Genomic DNA, 21,955 nt, shown 5'->3' on the forward strand with positions numbered 1-21,955 from the left:
AATAGATTAAAATTTGAAATTTTATTTTTATTTGTTACTTTAAACTGACTTTATTTATTTTAACTCATCGATATAAAAATTAAATAATTTAAACATACAAAAAATTTTACTTAATTTTAATTATATTTGATTTTTTATATATTTTTCATACGATAACCAAATATGAAAAAATAATATTTCTTTATATTTTTCTTTTTTTTTCTTAGTAATTTTTGGAACCAAATACAACCTAAAGAAATATTTTAGTGAACAAATTAATTATAATTTGTTGATTAAAATGTGTATCATGCAAAGGATATGCCCATGAGAGAAAGAGGGAAAGGATAGGTATAGGTGGGCACAAAATAGAGGGTTTCATGGGAAGGGATGGCGTAAGAGAGTAAAAGCTTTTTCACCCTATTGGATGTGATATATCTATATATGCATGGATTCCTTTTAACCTTATAGGTGCGTTTTAAAATCGTGGGAGTCCTTTGGATTAAAGTAAACAATATCTATACGACTAAGAGATGTGACCCTAATGCAAAAATGGTTAAATGAAATATAATCAAAATTTTATATAACACATTTATCATTATAAGAATTAAGGAGCAAGGTGGAGATAGTAGAAGGAATGAAATCAAATGTAGGTGAGTAGTGACTCAAATTTGTGATGACTCTTTGAATTGAAGAATCCAGTAATCCTTTAATTTACATAGTCGTTCCATTTCTAGAAATGAAAAACAATCCAAAAATAGTTAGTTTATGGAAGATTGGGTTCCGTTACAAGATCTTTTCTCTCTTCTGCTTCTGCTTCTGCTCCTTCGCTGGTGCTGTAGCATCACCCCCACTAAAATAATCTCCCTAGTTAATTGCAATGCTCACAGGAATGGAGATCATGCGACTGCAATTCACAAAATACATTATCACTGCTAAAACAATGCGTATCTATTGAAGATGATCAACCCCGAGAGAGATTTTGGGACTCTGTTTAGTTGCCACAATTAGTAAACTGAGAATGCATTATTAATACAAATGATTCTAATGATATGGAACCATGTGTATCCCGGGATGATTAAGCATGAAATCGACGATATGTGAGAGTACTCTAATTTCAAACAGTGTTATGGGATTTTTTAGTTCCCGCTTTAAACAGTTCTAAATGATCTTAAGACATCTACCCAAGCAAAAATGTTGAAAATCAGATTAAGAAAGAAAGGCAGAAAGAAAAGAAACACACAACCTACCATTACCAAGAGATGATGTTATGGGAAGAGTTTTAGGTCTGTTTCTCCGATCATCAAGGGATGCCCTCATAATGCCTGCACTTCAAACGTTTCTGCGGCCGCATCTCTGATTCAGAGTGATCCTCTGAGCGGTCAGTTTCTTTTGCAGTTGTGGGTTCTTCCTCATCAGCAGTATGGTAATCAGAGCTGTCTGATTCTGAGCCATCAACATTCGACAACTCACTTCCACTGGGTTCCTCCTTCTTATGGATTTCTTTAAGGACTACTGTTGACTTGTTCGGAAGAGGAGGAGAGGAGATAGAACTGAATTGGATCACTGGGGGATTCACGTCTTGATCATTACTGTACACTAGATCAAACCCACTCCTCTTAATCGGAGGATACCACCCCATGACCTGAGTCCCAAATGATACACTGATGTGAGTCACTTCATGCCAATTTATGGGAGTTCCATTATGCCAATTGCTGAAGAGGGGGAGTTTTATATAAAGTAGCCACACGTGATCTAACCCTACACCTTCCTTATCAAATCTGATACTAATGCGGTTAGCAATGTAACTGGATGTTGAATAGCGCAAGGTATACGATACTGGAATAATCACATTAGATGCGAAAACATAAGTGACAAAGCTCAAAGCAAGACCCAGCAAGTTGGAATTATACCAATTTGGAGGTAGATCTGCTTCTACTTCACACCCTGAGCTCTGATACCTTATCCAATCTGGTATTCTACTCCCATAAACCATCACATATATCAAGTGTGCACCCGAATTACGCTGTAGAATCAAAATTATTAGGATGTTAGAGAGATAGAATCGAAATAATTATATATATGCATATATAATTAAAATTATGATACATCGTATACAAATAGAACCCACCTTGAAAGTTTTCTTCGGGGACTTTGTAGTTGGAAAGAGTGACTTGAGTACTTGATTTGAGGCATTTTCCAATGATATGCAATCTTGCGCAATTAAACTATATATGCTTGATGGAAGTTCTGGCAGTACTTGCAGTCTTTTACACTTCTCCAACAACAGACCTTCTAGGCTAGAAAGTCCCCTGATGTTTGGCAAAGTAACAAAGTTGTTCCCAGATAGATCTAACACTTCCAATGAAGATAAGAGGCAAAGACTGCTAAGGTTTGTTTCATCTGATAAATTACAATAACCTAGGTTTAGCCTTGTTAAAGAATATAGACCTGACAATGATGGGGGAAAGCCTTTTAAAGTTTATTCAAGGAAGAAAGGGAAGACCTAAGTAAACTTTAAGTAGGATTAATATAATTAGAATTTGAGTCATGATAGGTTATTAGAGTCCTAGTAGAATAGGTTATTAGAGTCCTATTAGAGTCCTAGTAGAATAGGTTATTAGAGTCCTAGTAGACTTTGGATTTCTTAGAGAAGCCTATAAATAGGCTAATCAATGTAAATCAAAGGAATGAATTTTTGATGAATAATATTATACTTTCTTTCATTGCAAGGTTGCAACCCTCAATGGTGAGACTCCATTGATTTTCTTCTAGGTGAGACTCCTAGAAGGCCTTAGTGAGACTCTAAGGTTTTCCATCTTTTCTTCATTGTTTCTTCTTTCTCTCTTTTTCTTATCTTATAATTTTCTCTACCATAAAGTTTATTCCTTGTTCCCCTCCTTACACCCTAAAAATAAAACCCTAGCCCACCTACCCTTGAGTGTAGGCAACCATCCTAGGGTTGTCCTACATCAGACAAATGATGCAGTATGGAACCAGTAGAACTTGAACTTCTTCTTGGCAACAACCATGAGGTAGATGGGGGTCCTCTACATCCCTTAAAGGATAATATTTCAAGGTTTCTCAAGAGCGAAAAAGAGGAGGGTAGTACTCTTACAGGAATACCATCTGCGTGAAGTTCCTTTAACATTTCTAAGTTCCCAAAGTTCTCAGGAAAATCTTCGAGTCTCGAACAACCAGAAAGAATAAATGTTTCGAGGGATTTCAAATCACACATGCTGCTTGGAAGACTTTTGAGCTTTTCACAATTTTTCAAACTCAAGAAATTGAGTTTATTCAAAACTCCAAGAGACGGATGTACCTTATGCAAAGATATACAACCTTCGAGAACTAATCGTTCAAGATTGGGGACTCTTGAGAAATCTAGGGTTTCTATTAAGGACTTGGAGTGACTGAGATCCATGACTTTTAACTTTTCAAGAACCTACCATGAAAGAAAGTTGACTTAAAAATTAGCTTTCATGCACATTAAACGCTTTTTAAAGAAAATAATATCAATACATCATAATCATACCTTGATTCCTTTCCAAAGTCGTTTAATGTGACTATAATGCATGCTGAGGTGAACAAGATTCTTTGCATTGAAATCATTGTCCAATGATTTCAAAGAGTATCCATACAAATATAAGTACCTCAATTCGTCGTAACAAAATCTTAAGTTCGGAGAAAAATGCACTTTACAATTCTCCTTATTTAAGGTATCTCCAAAGTTTCTTGAAATTTTGTTAGATTCATAGACTTTGAGCAATCTTAGTTTATACATCCTTGGGAAGGCTTGAGTGCTAAAGTCTATTATCTCTTGTGAATGAGACAAGTCGAGGAATATGCCTTCAATTTTTTCATTTTCCTGCATACCAAGAAGGAGACTAAGTTAAAAACATGCATAGTGAATAAATATATGTCTGCTACAATTTTATTAGCATATAACTACTTAAGCCAAAATAATTTCAAATCTTAACTTGTGTTGCATAAAATAAATTTCATTTTTTTGCTCTTACCATGTTTTTTTTCAATGCATCGTTGATATCTTTATGGAGCCACAATCTACTACGCTGGCCGGGAGTATGAGATTCTTGGCGAACAATTTCCATACCCATTTCTTGTATTAAGTCATGCATCATTATCCTATTGTGAAAAAAACTTACTGAGTGACTTATCAACGAGAGCTCGTATACCACTAACTGAGAAGAAGCCACAATAGTCTAGTATTTCCTTAATGTAATTTTTATCCTCTCTTTTAAGGAAACATGCAATATCCAAAAATATATTCTTCTCCTCAAAATCTAGCCCATCATAACTTATTTTAAGAACTTCATGAATTTTCATATTAGGAATACTTTTTAATTTGTCTAATTGATCTCTCCATTCTTCTTTGCTCATGCTAAATAAAAAAGAACCCAAAACCGTAAGAGCCAATGGAAGGCCTTGAGCATAACATATCACAGCTCTTGAAAGCTCTAGGAAATCTTCTCGAAGGAGTTCGTGTTTTAATGAATAACGTGCAAGAAACTCAAGAGCTTCATCATCATTGAATTTATGAACCTTATAAAGATTGACTTTATGTGAAAGTAATAAACGTTTATCCCTAGTCGTTATAATAATTCTACTTCCTTGACCAAACCAATCCCGATTTCCAATTAAGCATTCCAATATTGTTGGATCATTCACGTTATCGAGAACAATAAGGACCTTTTTTGAGTGGAGCCTTGCCTTTATAGATGTGAGTTCTTTCATATTTAGATTTTCTTCCTCTAATAGATGAGAAAGAAGTTTCTCTTGCAACCCAATTAAGCCCTTCTTTTTTAAACCCTCTGCAACATTTTCAAGAAAGGAGCAACCTTCAAATTGATAGGAGATTCGACTATAAACAGCTCTGACAAGGGTTGTTTTCCCTATTCCACCCATGCCCCATATTCCTACCATTCGAACATCATCTGACGCCAAGCATAATAAGGTTTCCATTTCTTGTATGTGAGCATCTATTCCAACTTGATTCTTGGTATCACTACCGGATGAAGATAACAATTTATTCAAAATATCTTTAACAATTTGCTTGATTAGTAGAGACTCATTCCTGTCATATTTAAAGCATAAACACATAATAAGTCCAGCTATCTACAAAAAGATAATAAAAATAAAGAGAATATGAGAATATGTGTCAAGATATGGTTGGTATCTTATATCTAATTTAAAAAAGTCCAGTAAAATATTTCTAAATCCTATGAACCCAGTCCTTTAATCAGATAATGTTAACATGGTATATATTATCATACCCTTTGTGTTGTAATAACTAATAGTTGAATTAGCAAGAGCATTTAAAATGGCAATATTAAAAATAAAAAATAAAAGTAAGAGTGAAAAAAAGCTTTAAATAATTACTTATTCCTTGAATCCCAACCAGAGAAATTGGTGACTTGAGTGAGAGCATCCTTCCAAATCTGCACCCTCTCCATACCCTCCTTGGAATTCTCTTCATGTTTAGCCAAGGCTTCTCCAAATTTTCCCTTGTGATTTCTCACATCCGAGGGAGCCACATTATAGAAAATTGGGAGAACCCTGTGCCCCCTGTTTTTCATGCACTGTATTATCTTCACCAGCTCCTCTAAACACCATCTAGAAGATGCATAATTTTCTGATAAAACAATGATAGAAAACATGGAGTTTTCAATAGCAGAAACAAGTGCAGCAGATACGGCTTGCCCTCTCTCGAGCTTCTCCTCGTCTATGAAAGTGTTGATTCCTTTGGTGTGCAACTCCTCACAGAGATGGGCAGTGAAGTTATTGCGGGTGTCTTCCCCTCTAAAGCTCAGGAACACATCATAGCGCCCCTGAGAAGACGCAGAAGAAGCAGCAGCAGCAGCCATTACTGAGCAGTAGAGACACCAAGTCTGAGATATGAGTCCTGACTTAATTGCAGTAGAAAAAGTTCATTTATATCAACCACAACTGACTAATAAAGCTAAATTTGCTTAATTGCAAAATTGAGAATACAACTGTGATCGAAGCAAGTCTCACAACAAAACTTCAAATATTTTACGCAACAAAGAAAAGAAAAAGCGCGTTGAATGATAAAGAGGAAAAGAAAAAGTCGGGTGTTACGACTCAAATAGAAAAAGCGCATTGAATGATAAAATTTTATTTTATTTTTACATGAAAACTATTAAAAATGTTGTAATATATTGTATTTTTAATGTATTTATGTTATAAATTCAATAGATAAATGTTGTATTTATCTATATTAGAAACATTGTTTTATTCTACTATATCATTAACATCAATGCATTTTTATTATATCTATAACTTGGATATAATATTATTTTATTAAAATATTAATAATATAAAACTAATATCATAAATATTAATAGTAATAATAAGAAGAATAATAATAATTTAATTAATCTTAATATAACATATAAAGTATAAATTGAAAAAAAAGAATAATTTTTTAATAAAGTTTACAAGTTTTAAGAACTAAAAAATATAAATTATCTCCTAAGGTTTCTTTGTAGTAGTAGTAATAAAAATATAATAATATTATTTTTAATATAATATTAAAAATATGAATAATAATAAAAAAATAATAAATAATATTAATAAGAATGATATTAATAATAATATGAATAATTTAAAATACTAATATCATAAATAATAATATTAAGAGTAATATTAATATTTAATAATAATAATAATACAAAAGAAAAAAAATAAAAAAATAAAGTTTAAATAGGATATAATTGAAAATTTCGAATGGTTAAGCTTTCAAATGATTACTCGAAGAGTAGAATTGGTCAACATGATGACTTTTAAAAAGGATTATCACTTTCCGCCCACCGTTTTGATAGTTCTCTATTTAAAAAAAAATATATATATTTAATGTTTCTAAAGTTTTGACTTTTTGAGAGGGCGAGTAGTAGCCTCTTGGGAGGAAAGAGGCACTGAAGGAAATAAAACAAGGGAAAAGAGAACCGAACGCACCGACGTCGCCGAGAAATGGAGATTTGGACCATTTGGTCAAAGCGCAGTGGGTTGGAATTTGGAAATGGAAGCAAAGCAAACAAGGAAAAAGGGACGCTGTCCCACACAGCAGGCTGCGAGAGCTATAAAACGAGTCCTGTCTTGAGAAGGCGAGATCCCAAGGTCCAGCCGGAAGCAAAGCAATCAAGCACCGATCCTCTGGATCCACACCCATCAACTGCACCAGAATGTCTATCGAACCCTATCATCTTGGCAGGTATAGTTCCATCGGTTCACGCCCAGATGTTTGGGGTGCCATACAGGAATCTGATGATTTAGTAAACCACCACAGAGTTGGCGGTTCCTTCAGGGGCCTCACTATCCAGGTAAGCTCGATCCATTTTCTAGAACAACGGTTAATTTTAAAGATAAATAATTCATGAACTTTTCTGCCCAAATAAAGCTGCAACCAGCAAATCAAGAATTTGTTGCTCCATCTACTTGTCTATAAGCCGTCTTACAGTGTCACTCTTCTTATATTAATTCATTGTTCTACAAGAGTTACAGGATAAGATGTAGTTTGAATCAATAGTTGGTGTAACAGAAGAAAATTGTTGTTATGCATTGTACCGCTTTTTGCTTCTCATTTTTCTCATAGAAAACTTCTCTCTCTATCTCACTTTGTACAGGATGAGCTTAATTTTGATTCTTGGTGGAGTTCGTTCTATAGTGGTGAGACTGAAATGGCTATTAATGTAAATGGTGATGAGATTGGAACATTGGTTAATGTAAATGAGAAAAATCCTGAAGACGATGATCAGATACCACGGAGAGGGATGGCGTTTTCTTCTGAGTTAGAAGCTGAAGAATTTTGTAAAAAGTATGCCAAGAGAATTGGTTTTACAGTAAGAAAAGGAAAGGTACAAAGGAAAGCAAATGGTACACTGAAAGGGCGATGCTTTCTTTGTTCATGTGAAGGCTTCCGGACCAAGAAGCATCCCAACCAGGGAACAAAGTATAAGAGATCAGAAACAAGAACAGGTTGCAATGTCCAGATCCAAGTCAAACTTGACAATGGACAATGGGTGATCACAAAACTTCATCTTGAGCATAATCACAGGTTGCAATGCCTAGATACACTTAATTGGCCTTCAGATGAAGTGGAAGGTGCTTCGGGAGCTGACAAGGTTTGTCAAAATTTTCAACTGAAACTACCAAAATATTTTTCCTTGGGCACTTTTACATCAAAATTAATCTTTTTTGTTGGTTAATTCCAAGCACAAGTTCTATACTTTTCCTTCTCTTTTTTGGGCTTTAGGAGATCCAAACTACCTTCGCTCCAACTGAAGCTGAGGACACAGACAAAACTCTCACAGATCCTAACACAGCCGCTGCAGGGCTTCTTGAGATGGTTGAGGGATCTGGTGTAACTTCCAATACCAGGGAGTCGATTTGGCAGCAAATATTGACCAAATATGGAGACGTAACTGCCAATTGCTCCTTTACAGCACCCCAGTTTGTAGAGATAATCAAAGGTTCCATACTGCAGATTGTGGAGCTGATGCAGAAGAATACTGCCCGTAGCCTGTCTGGTGCAGACACCTACTTCATTGATAGAACATTGAGTGATTTGGAGAGGGCTCAGGTTAAGGTTGATTGGTTAAGAAGCCCATTTGTTGGAGTGCAACCTTTAGTTGAGTATGCACAAGCAGAGGGCAAGAGGGACGTGATTCGTAGGCGCTTGAATGAGAAGATAGCTGAAGTAGAGCAGCTATATCTGGAGCTGGACCAAGCAGAGGCCAGTTTACAGGAGCTGCAACAACGAATACCAGACTGGCTTAGGATTGAAGATACACTTGGTAAACGATTATTGTAGGAAGTGGAAGGTTGGTTTTATTGATCTCTTCATATGTATCTGGACATGGTTTCCAAGTGACTGGAAACCCCACCAGTCGCACCATGCATGGAAGTTAATAACTTTTAGACTCATGTAGCAGAAAGTTATATATTGAACGATTTCATATAGAAATTAAATTTATACCTAAAAGCCAATTATATGGAAAATTATTGTGCATAGCCCAAAGTTATGCGAATGCATGCATGACCAAAAACTACCAAGAATATATTTAGATATTCTACTAGCATGAAACTTTATTTTATATGATATAAGTGTTGGGATCTGAGCGTAGGGAACTCTCTATTACAAGCATAGATAAAAGAGCAATTAGAATATAATTAAATAAATGATAAATCCAAATGTCTTATATCATGTAAAGCTTTGTAGGATGATATCATAACAATCTTCCATAAGCCCTCAAAACATAATGCAATAAAAGTAAATTAGGTGCATATCTGACACCTATGTTGTCCCGGTTACAATCAAAGACTTTTCCAGTCAATGTCTTAGTATATGAATCTATTAGGCTCTTTCCGAAAGATATCTTCTAAACTACCATATCACCTTTTTGTACTATCTATAGATTATGTGGTACTTCCTCTCAATGTGTTTACTCTTATAGAATTTTCTTGGTTTTTTATATATAGTATATGTATATCGTTAAAACATTACCATTGAAGACACAAAATTCACTATTGACATATATATATAGCATAATTTATTTCACATACATATAGATATCTATTTTGATGATGAAGATGCAATACCATGAACAAAATCATACTTTTGGTTCAATCAAAAGCGGTTGATGCATAAATCGATTCACTAAATTTCATAAATCAAGAAAGTCATTCACTTTATATATTAGCCATAAACATACATTGTATATAACATATCGAAAATTGATAAAATAAACTTTTATTATCATAAACTTCATTACAGTAGCATCAAAGGTATACATGTCACTTAATCAACATATGTCAATGGTATTATATGCTCACCAATGAAACTCATAAGTAATTATTTAATTATGTAAATCAAATCCTAATTTTACTTAAATCAAAATAGTCAAGAATTATAGAATAATATGATTTTCACAATTCCATTATTGAGAAAAGACATACCTTTAAACTATATAGAAGTCTTGAAGAGACCAAACAATAAGCCAAGTAGAAATTGTGTTGTTCTCCCTAAACCCTTTTATCCTTAGGTTTTCTGAACATTTATTTTATAGGATGGAGAGAAGATCAATTTCCATATAGAATGAGGAGTATGCTTTTCATCAAAGTACCTTTAATTTAGGAAATAAAATTTTAGTTTTATTATTTATTAGACCATAATATTTAAAGGAATATCACATAATAATATACACCAAGGCCACATAAAATTCTTACATGGCTTGCATGAGCCTCAAAAGAGCCTTTCATTCTTCACATAAATTTCGTGTATAATCACAACAACAGAATCGTCTCTCCGTCCTGTATAATCACGCGCCGCTCCCCCTTGGGCAATGCCGACAGCGGCACCACTGGCACCCAGTTCTCGCCATCGCCCGCAGCCGACGGCTCCTCCGCCACCGACACTTCCGTCGCCTTGCAAGTAATTCTCCGGCTAGAGAGTCCCAGTGTTAAGGCAGCAGAACGGTCATTCCGGGGCAGCGGCGGAGGGAGGTGGTGCAGCAGGGGTTTCCGGCGACGGAGGGGGGAGGAGAGAGAAAGGAGATGGGGCGTGTGCTTGTCGGCAGCGGCTGTGGCCGTGGAGAAGTGGGAGGTGAGAGAGAGGAGAGGTGAGGGGGTGGAGTGAGAGGTGTGGGTGGAAAGTGGGGCAGAGAAAGACAAGGGCTTTGCATGGCCACAAGAATTGGATAAAGTCTTTTGGTTGGTTCACATTTTATACCATGATTTTTTGTTAAGACCCTTGGGCTTCACACTCTGAACGTTTTGCAAACGGGGATTAGATACAAAGCCATAGGACCCGAGAGCACACGTGGTACAAGGTTGACGATGCTAAATTTTTCTTAGGACAGTGAGCAGGATGAAAGTAAGGGGAAGAGAATGATTATTTGCTAAATATACCTCTTTGCTTAAAATTATGTCATGAAATATACAAGGGATAGCTTAGGTTTTGTTACCTGAAGGGGCCTTCGATAGAGGAGGCCTTATTCTATCTTCCCTTCCTTAATCTTATCAAAGCAATAAATTACTTCCATTTGTACACTAGGAACGAGTGAAGAGAGATTTCCCTTCAACCCCTTCTCCTATGGTATTTGTAACTTTTTATTTATCATTTTTCTTGAAAACCTTCTTTGTTTGGATTTTAGGCTTCTTCTAAGAAGTTTTCTTAACTGGATTTTTCCTTTTTTTTTTTTTCAATAATTTCTTACTATATTCTAAGAAAACATAAAATATCAAATGTTAGAGAATACATAAAATATCAAAACCCAAATGTCAATTCTGAAAAGAAAATCTTCTTTTCTCTATGCTTTCTCCATTGGTGATAGATTGTTTACAATAAAAGACAACATCCTTGGTATAAAATGAAGAAACAACCCAACTTAATAAGAAACGAGCAATACTTTAAAAACCAATTTGATTATTGGATTGAGAAAGTTATCGATTTATGGTTTATGCCGGATCAATAGTTGAACCACAATGGAAATAGTGAAGTAATAATTATAAAATTTTTAGAATATATAATTAAAATTTTTAAATAATATTTCGATTTTATATTAGATAGGTCAAATTAAATTATACAGATAAATATAAATATATTAATATTTTAAACCTTATTAAGTAGAATATGTATAATATTTAAATATAAAGTGTTTAAGATGAAAATAAAATCATAGTATTTAATTTTATCTCCTTGTTGTTGTATTTTATTACTTTAAAATTATTATATTAATTATTTTCATAATAATTATTATAAAAATAGACATGCATGTAAATATTTACATGAAAATAATTTAAAAAAACACCATTAATCTTTCTATATATTTAGTTTTACAGCACTATTGTACATGGATGGCAAATAGCTCAATGGCCTCGCCCTTGATTTTAAAGCTGACCTCAAATCCACCTGCAGCATGCACAACTTTTTTTCCTTACCACCTGGAATCAATCCCACATCGGATTGGGTTGGGCTTTGGCTCGTTTAAACCCTCTTGGGCTCAACCGGTTTGGGCTTTTAATAGATGATTGGCTGTAGCGCCTATTGGGCTTCTACAACAAGTGGAAGTTTGACTGAGTTTTGGGCTTGACTGCTTCTTAGGAAGCCGGATGGTCCATCCGGTTCAACGATCCAACCACGGCTCAAGCGTTCAACACCGATTTAATATGAAAACAGTTCCCTGGGGCAAACCAGTCCGGCTTGAGCAGTTCAACATCGGTTTAATATGAAAATGGTTCCCTAGGGTAAACTGGACCTGAGAGATGGCCGATAATGGTTCAGTTCGATTCTCAAAACATTGGCTGCGAGTATCTTATACATCATTACAAACAAAATGAAGAAAAATGAGTCATGGATGACCTTAGAATCCATCAAAATGAAACTACAAAATATGGTATAAAAATCAACCAAAGAATTTACAATTCTTACGAAGTAACCATGAACTGTTAACAGCTCTATCATATTCGTTCTAACATTAGAAGAGAACATATGCCCTTAAGGATACATCACATTAGCATGTGGGAAAGAATAACCAAAATCGGTCAAGAGTGAGTTTGCTAAACAACTCAACATGTATCAAGGCAAATTTAAAGCAAAAACCAGCAACAACCACCCAGCATGTATCAAAAATATTAGAAATTAAAGTATTTTGCTAAATAACTCAAAGTCAGTTTCAGGATAAGAAACAAAGGAAGCACACAACTCACCAATAGTTGATATCGGAAGATTTGGGTGCATATCAAGCATTTGCCTGCCCGGTTCCTCCTCGCCAAGGGATGCTCTGATAATGGCTGCATTGCAAGTGTTTCTCTAGCCACATCTCTGATTCAGAGTGATCCTTACAGTAGGGGTGCAGTGGGTTCCCCCTCATCAGCAGAATAGTAATCAGAGTTCAATATTAGAGCACCCGCTTGCACTAGGTCCCTCCTCATGGATTTCTTGAAGGACAACAGATGACTCATTAGGAGTGAAGATAGAGTAATTCATCTCTTCATTAACATACACTGGACCAATTCCACATTCCTTAATTACATTAAGGCCCATCAAGGTGGTTATTCTGAATGAAGCTTTGATGTGAGTGACTTGACGCTAATTGATGAAGGGAGAATTGTGTTTTGGGCCCAGCTGGGCCCAAAAATTAAGAAATGGTCCATCTAACCGACCCATTTAAGCTGAAAACCCATAGGAAGTGTCAAAATTAAAAAGAAGGATATGCACTTTTATTAATTCCAAAAATAACCTTTGCTGATTATGAAAAAAAAAAATATAATAAACAAAAAAAGCCAGGTTGGAATTTTGCCCTATGTCTCTTCAGATTTCAAGCCTCCGTTTTCTTCTCTTTGTCTGCGGCTCTTGGGAATTTTGCCCTAATTTTGCTCTCTTCAGCATTTCAAGCCTATAAGCCATTTTCTTCTCTGCCTAGAAGTCGTTTTCTTCTCTGCCTAGAAGTCGTTTTCTTCTCTGTCTAGAAACCGATTTCTTCTTTGCCTAGAAGCCGTTTTCTTCTCTACCTAGAAGTCGTTTTCTTCTCTGCTTAGAAGCCGTTTTTTCTGTTCCTCCCGAGTTTCTCCATCGCTTGCATCTCAATCTCTGTGGCTTTTTGGAATTTTGCCCTAATTTTGGTCTCTCTTCAGCAATTTCAAGCCTAGAAGCCGTTGTCTTCTCTTCCTCTCGAGCACTTCCATCGCTTGCATCTCAATCTCTGCGGCTCTTTCATTTTTTCTCACATTCGGCTGTCTCGAAAATTTGAATAAGGTATGGATTTCAGTTGGGTATCTCTTGTTGCATATTTGAGGTTAGTAGATTGCCTAAATTTTGGTCTCTTCAGCATTTCAAGCCTAGAAGCCGTTTTCTTCTCTTCCTCCCGAGCACCTCCATCGCTTGCATCTCAATCTCTGCGACTCTTTCATTTTTTCTCGCATCCGTCTCTCTCGAGAATTTGAATAAGGTATGGATTTCAGTTGGGTCTCTCTTGTTGCATATTTGAGGTTAGTAGATTGCCTAAATCTCGACCTAAATTTTCTTAGTCCAAATCTCTAAACTGTGTTCAACTTGATCTCCGGAGTTCAAGTTAGTGTTCCCATTCAATAATTGACATCTTGGTTTGGTACTATTATTCGGATGCTGAGAAAGTAATGAGAAAAAGAAAGGAAAAATTTTGAACCATAATTTTTTCTTTAATCCTTGAGAATACAGAAAATGCACTTTACCTGCAACTCATGATTCATGGCTTAATCGATCTGATTATATTTTTGTAATTTTTTTTAGATTTTTTTTCATGGTATTTGTATATTTTAAATTCAAAAAAATATTTGTGAAAAATTGTCATATATACTTGAAAATAATTTATAATTGTTTAATTGGTTGCTAGAAAACCAGGAGAGGAAAAATGGAAAGGGGAAATGAATAACCTAAAAACCCTAAAGTTTTCTTATGGTGCATTGGCTTGAGATGTAGGCACAAGTAACAGATTTATCTCTTTTTATCTATTAGTTTTTTTTACCCTTAAACCTTAAATGTGTTAAACTATTGCTTATGGTTTTGTATGAATCATCTAAAGTAGGACATGATAGTTTAGAAGAGAATTCTGTATTTGTTACATTTTTTAGGCTATTATCTCTTCATATTATTTTGAAAAGCAACGCTTTATAATTAATATTTAAATATCTCCATTCTCTTTGAATAAGTTTGTAGGCATGTCTGATATAGTAGTACCAACAGAAATTGTCTAAGGGTTTGAGTGAGAATGAGAATTTGTTTTCTACCTAGTGTAAGTATAGGTCAGAGCTTAATAAAACGTGGGGGATTATTTCCTATTGAATGTCTTATAGTTCCATAATTCTAATGTTTTTGGTGTATATATATATATATATATATATATATATATATATATATATATGTTCTGCAGTATTATGTCGAATCGGACACAAAATCCTCCTACTTTACTAGATATTGTTGTGATGTTCTGTCTTAAAGTTCCAAGTATTGACACGATTAGATTATTAGCATAGGTAAGTAGTAGTGTCAAATTGGGTAGCACTAAAGTAGTTGGAAAGAGAGGTTTTTGCTTATAAAAATGTGAACTATGAATATATAAGTAAAGGGGAATGATAGGGAAAATAAGTTAGAGATTCGTTTTTTTTTTTCCTTTTAAAGCCTTTCTTAGTTTTTAATTTAATGATTTTTTTAATCTATTAATTTGAATCTTTTAATTTCCATTTCAGTTTTACATTTCTCATTTTTGTTTTTTATTTTTATTATTATTTTTAGTTTTGTTTAGGTTATGTAGTATTTATCAGTCCAAGAGAAGAGAGAAGCTCGGTCTTCATATCTTAGTTCAACTCACCGTTTGTTTATTAGTGCCTATCTTAAAATAATCTTACCGTTGACAATGGTTAGAATAATCAAAAGGAGCAACAAAAATTATTTTTTAAGACTTTAAAGTTACATTTTTTTGTATATACATTTTTTAAAATATAACTTTTTTGTATGGGAACATAGTATATTGTGAGATGAAAAAACTTTTAAGATCACATTGAATATGCATTATTGTTTGTTCAACAATATAAATTTGTGCTTTATTTCAATAGGTTGATGGATGCCACAAATAGAATATACTGTTATATTTTCGTGGGAGGCAAACTTGTCCAAAAAAATGATGGCCTTTGGGAATATGTTGGTGGAAGAAGCAAAGGTATTCACATTTATAAAGGAATGACATTTGAAGAATTCACTCAGAAGGTCTTAGAAAAATTCGACATTTCCCTTCATGTGATGAGGATGCACTACACCCTCAAGTTTAACCCTAGAGTCATCCAAGATTTAGAAGATGAGGATGACTTGGATAACGTGGTTTCCCACAGTGATGACTTTGCAAATGTGTACATAGTCGAGTCACCCGGTGTGGAAGCCATAGAGGCAAATATACCGAATACACAGTTGGCACTTGGGTAATGCGTTTTCACTTGGATGTCTATTTAAAATGTGATGAATATCAATTTTACGCATTATGTAGTCTAATTTTGGTTATGAATGTAAATGCAGAGGTCCACATCCTACGTTTCCTTCGTCTAATGCATCATGCGATGCAAATCCTAATACTATGATGTTATTAAGAGGTTTTGCATCGCGTTGTGCAGATACTGAGTACACCCTTTTGGAATCGAATCGGTTTCGTGAGGCAATATTAGGTTCCGGACATACATTTAAGAATGCAGATGAGTTTCGGAATGCAATATACCAAATGTCATTAGCTGGAAGGTTTCAATACAAGTACAAGAAAAATTCACCTACACATATGTCAGTAAAGTGTTCGGTTGAGGATTGTCCTTGGAAGATAACAACTCATGCTGTTGAAGGAAATGAAATATTGCGAGTTTATACTTACCAAGTTAATCATAATCATATAGCTCAAGATGAGTGTTCATCTAAGGTACGGGTTTCTTCCAAGAGAGGTGCTGTTGTTGTTGAAGACGTGTTTAGAACAACTCTAGAATACCTTCCTCGACAAATTTGCAAGGATTTTGAACGTGATCATGGAGTTCAATTGACTTATAACCAAGCATGGCATCTTAAAGAGAAGGCAAAAGAGCGTGTATATGGATCTCCACGTGCGTCCTACGCGTATTTGCCTTGGTTATGCCATAGGCTAAGGGAAATTAACCCTGGAACTATTGCCGAGTACACTTCTCATGAAGGTCACTTCAAGCAATTGTTCATTGCCCACGCATTTTCAATTCAAGGGTTCACCATGGGGTGTCGACCGATATTGGCTATTGATTCTTGCCACCTAAGTGGTCCATACAAAGGAGCTCTTTTGTCTGCCATTGCATATGATGCAGATGATGGAATGTTCCCTCTAGCCTTGGGTGTGGTTGGTTCAGAAAATTATGAGGATTGGTATTGGTTCTTGGAGAAATTGAAGGGGATCCTAGATGGTCAAGAAGTAATTATTATATCAGATAGACATCAAGGGATATTGCGTAGTGTTTCGGAGTTGTTTGGGGTAGTGATAACCCGACTCTTGGTAGCTTGGCATGTAAGGGTATCAACAAAATTTATACCTAAGGTCCTTTCACTAAAGTAGCAAAGCTACTATAGCATAGTGGCTCTAGGATCGAACACTGGGAAGGGTTTTTACTTTAACTGGTGAAGTTCGGAGGATGGAGTGAACTTTTCTTAATAAAAAGTAGGTTAAGATGAAAACATAAAAAGATGAAGGTGTTGTAAACTAAACTAACATGAAAATAGGTTAAAAGATGGAAAAAGAAGTTTCTCAAAGCTTTGGATAGCCATGCTTAACTCACTGTGTAAAAATGGAGATTTTGGGACTTTTCACCTCGAGTTGGGGAAGCAACTAAGGTGATGCTTACTTCTCGAACCGGTATGAGTTTAACAACTGAGTTTTAGTCCTTGAAAACTTACAAAAAGGGTAGCTGAACCTCATAAATGCCCTTTTAATGATATAGGTCATCTCCTCGACTTGCAATACAATGGCTCGTAGGGGATAACTAATGAACGTCAGTGGATCTAACAATAAGAATCCACTGAGACCAAAAGGTTATCAAGTATTGGCCATTCAAAGCAAGTTAGAGGGATTAAAAGCTTTACTTTGAATGAAAACATTTATGACGCTCAACTACTTACATTCATGGCTTGGAAATCTCCATCCTGACACGGGAGCTTCACATGGCATCCATTACTTCAAGAAACTAAAAGGTTTTAGCCTCTCATCCTTGGGGATTTCATCCTCCAAGGATGTTTGGCTACTAAGAAAATGAGAAAGAAAAGAGAAAAGAAACGTATGAACAAAAGTGATCTTATAACTTATAAAGTTACAGGTTACAAGATTAGATGATGATTGTCTGAGGCTCTTCACCTCTATTTAAAGACAATAACAAGCTAAATTACAAGAGCTATTACAAAAGCAACCTATTCATTGGTTGATTACAAGGGTAAAATAGGTATTTACAAAGCTAAAAATCAAGCAAAATATCTTGGAGAACCGGTAGTGGAATAACATCAACAACGTCTCAAAACAGGAGATTCAAAGGAATTTCGCAATGTGCCTAAATCTACCTTGCGAAATTTTCGCAAGGTGTTTCTTCATTCTGTTTTCTTCACTCTGTTTTCCTCTTCTCCATTGCTTGTGCTCGTGTTTCCACTTGAAATTCAAGCCTGTAATCGTCCAAAATCCTTGCTTAACTCGCCCAAATAGCTCCTCCATCAATTGGCATGCTTGAATCGATTCATAAGCTGATAAAAACATGTCAACTTGCCACAAAAAGGTTAAAACCAATTACTAAGGACCTTAATGAATTAATTGGGTTAAATGAATATGATTACTACTCAAAGGTGCTTAAAACCATTATAATTAGGTCTACAAAAAAGCACTTTTTGGTAGTAATCACACCCCCCAACCGACTCATTGCTAGTCCCTTAGCAATGGAGGAGATAAAAACTAAGTAAACTATAATAATATACATAAAAGGGATCATGAAAATCACTCCAAAAAATAATTGAGTGGGATGACTGAAATCAAAACACATCTCACATGGTGAACTAAAGATACGAAGATTCAAAATGCAATAGGAGTTGTCAAAGCTAAAACTTAAACAAAAAGTACAAAGAGTGGAGATTATGCAATTAAGTATCAAAAGAATCTCTACTCTCAAGGTTCCGGATCAAACTCTTCCATAATGAGCTAAGTGTTAATGAGATTAGCTTCCGGATATAGTATGCACAACTATCCTCTCCCCCCAACCTAAGCTTTTCTCGGACATTGGCAAAATTAACCAACTCTTAATAGGTTAGGAACGCACCTTCTTATTCACAATTCTTTTTACTCACTAAACTTAACCAATTCACCTATGTAGCAAGCAGAGGATCGATGACTCCCAACCAATCAAGGTTTAGGGCATCGGGTTTTAAAGGCTTTCGCCACCCCTTCGGATCATGCTTAGGTTTCAAGGAAAGAATAGAAGCTTATTCTCTTTTTCTTTTTCTTTTTCTCTTTTCCTTTTTCTTTTTCTCTTTTTCTTTTTCTAAGACTTATTGGTCTTTTTGAGGTGTCCCAACACTATTAAAAAGAGGTTAAGTAATAAACCAAGTCAAAATTTTCCTAAGCTTAGAGGGTGAGAAAGTTTTACATCATAAATCCGGGATCTAATGTGCATGGTGTGTGTAAAGCTTGAAATGGAAGAAATAAGTTCGAAATCAAAGAGGGCTTCAATAGATTATCAACTTTGAAAGCATAAAACAAACTCTAAGACTTAAGTAATTAAGTTAAAACTCGACTTATCCTATTTTATTTTGAGAAATTATCTTTAACAACCATAGAGAATGAAACAAAAAATTTTGAAAAAGGGCAAAAACTACTAAATCAACAAAATAACTAACTAGAATAGGAAATACTTACTTCCTCAACTCTCCTCCCAACCGAGATGAACATTGTCCCCAATGTTTCTATCGAAAAATACGAGGAAGGAATGATATACCTTATGGTGATGTGGTATTCAAAGCGTGTGAGTGCATCCACATGATTCAAAAACCATAAGAAACGTGAGAGAGGAAATAAGATACAAAAAATGATGCTTATATAAACTGAGAGAGTTGAGTACAAGATATAAGCATGAGGTACATACAATCTCAGAATATAAAACATGTACATATACAGAAAAACATATACAAAATGGAGATAGAAATATCCAATCATGGATGTGGCTCCTGAGGTGGAGGAGGTGATATGTCCAGGTGATGGTGGATTTGAGAGAGCATGGCGGAGTGCTGGAAATTTCGCAAGGTGAAAATTCACCTTGCCAAATTTTCGCACTGGCTACTCCCCTTAAAAACCAATCCCGAGAGGTTGCATTTTGATATTTGCTTTGAAAACAATTTCGCAAGGTGAAAAATGACTTGCGAAAATTTTCGCACTGGTTACTCCTTGCGAAAGTGCAATCCCGAGAGGTTGCATTTTGCATCTTGCCAAAATGTGCATTTCGCAACTCACTTTTTGAGTTGCGAAATGGGCTTTTAAGCTTGGACTTAGATATATTTCTCCCTTATTTCACCTTTCTCTCCACATTTGTGAGCTTGTGAGCTTTCGTACCTGCTATTGGACATCAAAGCTCCATTAAAAACATAAAAAAAACAAAATCAAAACTAAGAAACCTAAACAAAATATGTGCAAAAGTACTAAAAATGCAAAGTAAACAAGAATGTACTACTAAAATTAAAACAAAAAGAGATGAGCACTTAGCTTTTCATGCTAAGCTCATCAACTTACCACACTTTCTCAAGGATGTGATGGGTCATGGAGGATGAGTACCTCCTTGTCACGGGAAAATGGCTCGATGTAGGGCTTGAGTCTTTGCCCATTTACCTTGAAGGTCTTTGCACTATTTGAGTTGAGTAACTCAATTACTCCATGTGAGTGTACTTGGTGGATGACAAAAGGCCCTACCCACCTTGATTTGAGCTTTCCCGGAAATAGGTGAAGCTTAGAGTCATATAGCAAGACTCTTTGTCCCTTGAAAAATTCTTTCTTGGTCACCAACTGATCATGCCATCTCTTTAGCTTTTCCTTAGCTATTTTTGAGTTGAGATAGGCATCATTTCTCAATTCCTCAAGCTCATTTAAATCCAAACTCCTCTTTAGCCCAGCCTTAGTTAAATCCATGTTGAGTTTTTTAATGGCCCACCATGCCTTGAACTCGATCTCAACGGGAAGATGGCAAGCTTTGCCATAAACAAGACGGTATGGTGACATCCCAAGGATAGTCTTATAAGCCGTCCTATACGCCCATAGGGAATCAAGGAGCCTAATAGACCAATCTTTCCTATTGGTGTTCACCACCTTCATCAAGATGTTCTTAATTTCCCGGTTGGCTAGCTCTACTTGGCCACTCGTCTGAGGATGATAAGGTGTAGCTACCTTATGCTTAACTCCGTACTTGGCCAAAAGAGCTTCAAAGGGCTTGTTGCAAAAGTGAGTGCCTCCATCACTGATGATTGCTTTAGGCACTCCAAACCTCGAGAAGATGTTTTCTTTTAGGAATTTGAGAACCACTTTGTGATCATTGGTTCTACAGGGTATAGCTTCAACCCACTTTGAAACATAATCAACTCCTACCAAGATGTAGGAGTGGCCAAAAGACATAGGGAAAGGTCCCATGAAGTCTATGCCCCAAACATAAAAAAGATCCACTATCAAGATGGGGTTCAAAGGCATCATGTTTCTCCTTGAAAGCTTGCCTAGTCTTTGGCACTTATCACATCCTTTACTTACCTCATGGGCATCCTTAAAAAGTGAGGGCCACCAAAAGCCCGATTGAAGAACTCTCATTGCCGTCTTTTGAGAGGCAAAGTGGCCTCCACATGCATTCCCATGGCAATGAGATAGGATCCCATGCTTCTCTTGTTCAGGCACACACTTCCTTATAATTTGGTCCGCACAATACTTGAAGAGAAAAGGCTCCTCCCAATAATATGCATGGACCTTGGCAAAGAAATTCTTCTTGTCCTGAGAGCTCCATTCACTTGGTATTTCTCCTGTGACCAAGTAATTGGCAATGTGTGCAAACCATGGCACTTCCTCCACAAGCATCAAGGATTCCTCAGGGAAATCATCATTTATGGGAAGTCCATGGGTGTCATGAGCAATGTTGAGCCTTGACAAGTGGTCAGCTACCACATTCTCAACACCTTTCTTATCTCTGATCTGGAGGTTGAACTCTTGAAGCAAAAGTATCCACCTAATCAACCTAGCCTTGGCATCTTGCTTGGTTAGCAAATACTTCAAAGCTGAATGATCCGTGAATACCACAATGGAAGACCCTATCAAATAAGCTCTGAACTTATCCAAAGCATACACCACAACAAGTAATTCCTTCTCAGTGGTGGTGTAATTCTTTTGAGCATCATTCAAAGACTTGCTTGCAT

At 35.7% G+C, this 21,955-nt stretch overlaps 4 protein-coding genes and 2 long non-coding RNA genes across 7 annotated transcripts; 3 read left to right on the top strand and 3 right to left on the bottom strand.

Annotated features, from left to right (window-relative positions):
- Positions 1-643: 643 nt before the first annotated feature.
- LOC104877320 (disease resistance protein RPS4-like) lies at positions 644-2,428 on the bottom strand. Its single transcript, XM_019217885.2, has 2 exons — positions 2,108-2,428; positions 644-2,002 (listed from the first exon to the last, which is right to left on the bottom strand). Exon 2 carries the CDS (start codon positions 1,970-1,972, stop codon positions 1,280-1,282), a length of 693 nt encoding a protein of 230 aa, XP_019073430.1. The 5' UTR covers positions 1,973-2,002; positions 2,108-2,428; the 3' UTR covers positions 644-1,279.
- An 8-nt stretch (positions 2,429-2,436) lies between these two features.
- Positions 2,437-2,667, top strand: LOC132253204 (uncharacterized). The gene is made up of 2 exons (XR_009464996.1): positions 2,437-2,557; positions 2,593-2,667. It is a non-coding gene; the product is annotated as an uncharacterized LOC132253204 (long non-coding RNA).
- Positions 2,668-2,957: 290 nt separating this feature from the next.
- On the bottom strand, positions 2,958-5,922 carry LOC100260188 (TMV resistance protein N). Of its 2 annotated transcripts, none has more exons than XM_059734759.1 (3): positions 5,377-5,922; positions 3,512-3,844; positions 2,958-3,421 (listed from the first exon to the last, which is right to left on the bottom strand). In XM_059734759.1, exons 1-2 carry the CDS (start codon positions 5,859-5,861, stop codon positions 3,790-3,792), a joined length of 540 nt encoding a protein of 179 aa, XP_059590742.1. In that variant the 5' UTR covers positions 5,862-5,922; the 3' UTR covers positions 2,958-3,421; positions 3,512-3,789. The 2 variants fall into 2 exon arrangements, with proteins under 2 accessions (XP_059590742.1, XP_059590741.1); XM_059734758.1 differs by having other exon boundaries at positions 3,996-5,922.
- A 984-nt stretch (positions 5,923-6,906) lies between these two features.
- On the top strand, positions 6,907-8,959 carry LOC104877994 (uncharacterized). The gene is made up of 3 exons (XM_019217878.1): positions 6,907-7,337; positions 7,641-8,138; positions 8,270-8,959. The coding sequence occupies exons 1-3, from the start codon at positions 7,200-7,202 to the stop codon at positions 8,825-8,827; spliced, it is 1,194 nt and encodes a 397-aa protein (XP_019073423.1). The 5' UTR covers positions 6,907-7,199; the 3' UTR covers positions 8,828-8,959.
- Positions 7,794-10,973, bottom strand: LOC132253203 (uncharacterized). The gene is made up of 2 exons (XR_009464995.1): positions 10,243-10,973; positions 7,794-8,764 (listed from the first exon to the last, which is right to left on the bottom strand). It is a non-coding gene; the product is annotated as an uncharacterized LOC132253203 (long non-coding RNA).
- A 4,757-nt stretch (positions 10,974-15,730) lies between these two features.
- On the top strand, positions 15,731-19,821 carry LOC104877993 (uncharacterized). Its single transcript, XM_010647647.3, has 3 exons — positions 15,731-15,966; positions 16,061-16,961; positions 19,717-19,821. Exons 1-3 carry the CDS (start codon positions 15,731-15,733, stop codon positions 19,819-19,821), a joined length of 1,242 nt encoding a protein of 413 aa, XP_010645949.3.
- Positions 19,822-21,955: the final 2,134 nt, after the last annotated feature.

Source organism: Vitis vinifera, chromosome 18 (assembly GCF_030704535.1).
Source record: "Vitis vinifera cultivar Pinot Noir 40024 chromosome 18, ASM3070453v1".
Lineage (NCBI taxonomy): Eukaryota > Viridiplantae > Streptophyta > Magnoliopsida > Vitales > Vitaceae > Vitis > Vitis vinifera.

Coding starts and splice junctions, on each gene's coding strand:
- LOC104877994 (XM_019217878.1), top strand. CDS start 7,200: ATGTCTATCGAACCCTATCATCTTGGCAGGTATAGTTCCATCGGTTCA. Junction 7,338..7,640: donor TCAGGGGCCTCACTATCCAG/GTAAGCTCGATC, acceptor CACTTTGTACAG/GATGAGCTTAATTTTGATTC. Junction 8,139..8,269: donor GTGCTTCGGGAGCTGACAAG/GTTTGTCAAAAT, acceptor TTTGGGCTTTAG/GAGATCCAAACTACCTTCGC.
- LOC104877993 (XM_010647647.3), top strand. CDS start 15,731: ATGACATTTGAAGAATTCACTCAGAAGGTCTTAGAAAAATTCGACATT. Junction 15,967..16,060: donor AATACACAGTTGGCACTTGG/GTAATGCGTTTT, acceptor ATGTAAATGCAG/AGGTCCACATCCTACGTTTC. Junction 16,962..19,716: donor GGATCCTAGATGGTCAAGAA/GTAATTATTATA, acceptor AAATGGAGATAG/AAATATCCAATCATGGATGT.
- LOC100260188 (XM_059734758.1), bottom strand. CDS start 5,097: ATGTGTTTATGCTTTAAATATGACAGGAATGAGTCTCTACTAATCAAG.
- LOC104877320 (XM_019217885.2), bottom strand. CDS start 1,972: ATGGTTTATGGGAGTAGAATACCAGATTGGATAAGGTATCAGAGCTCA.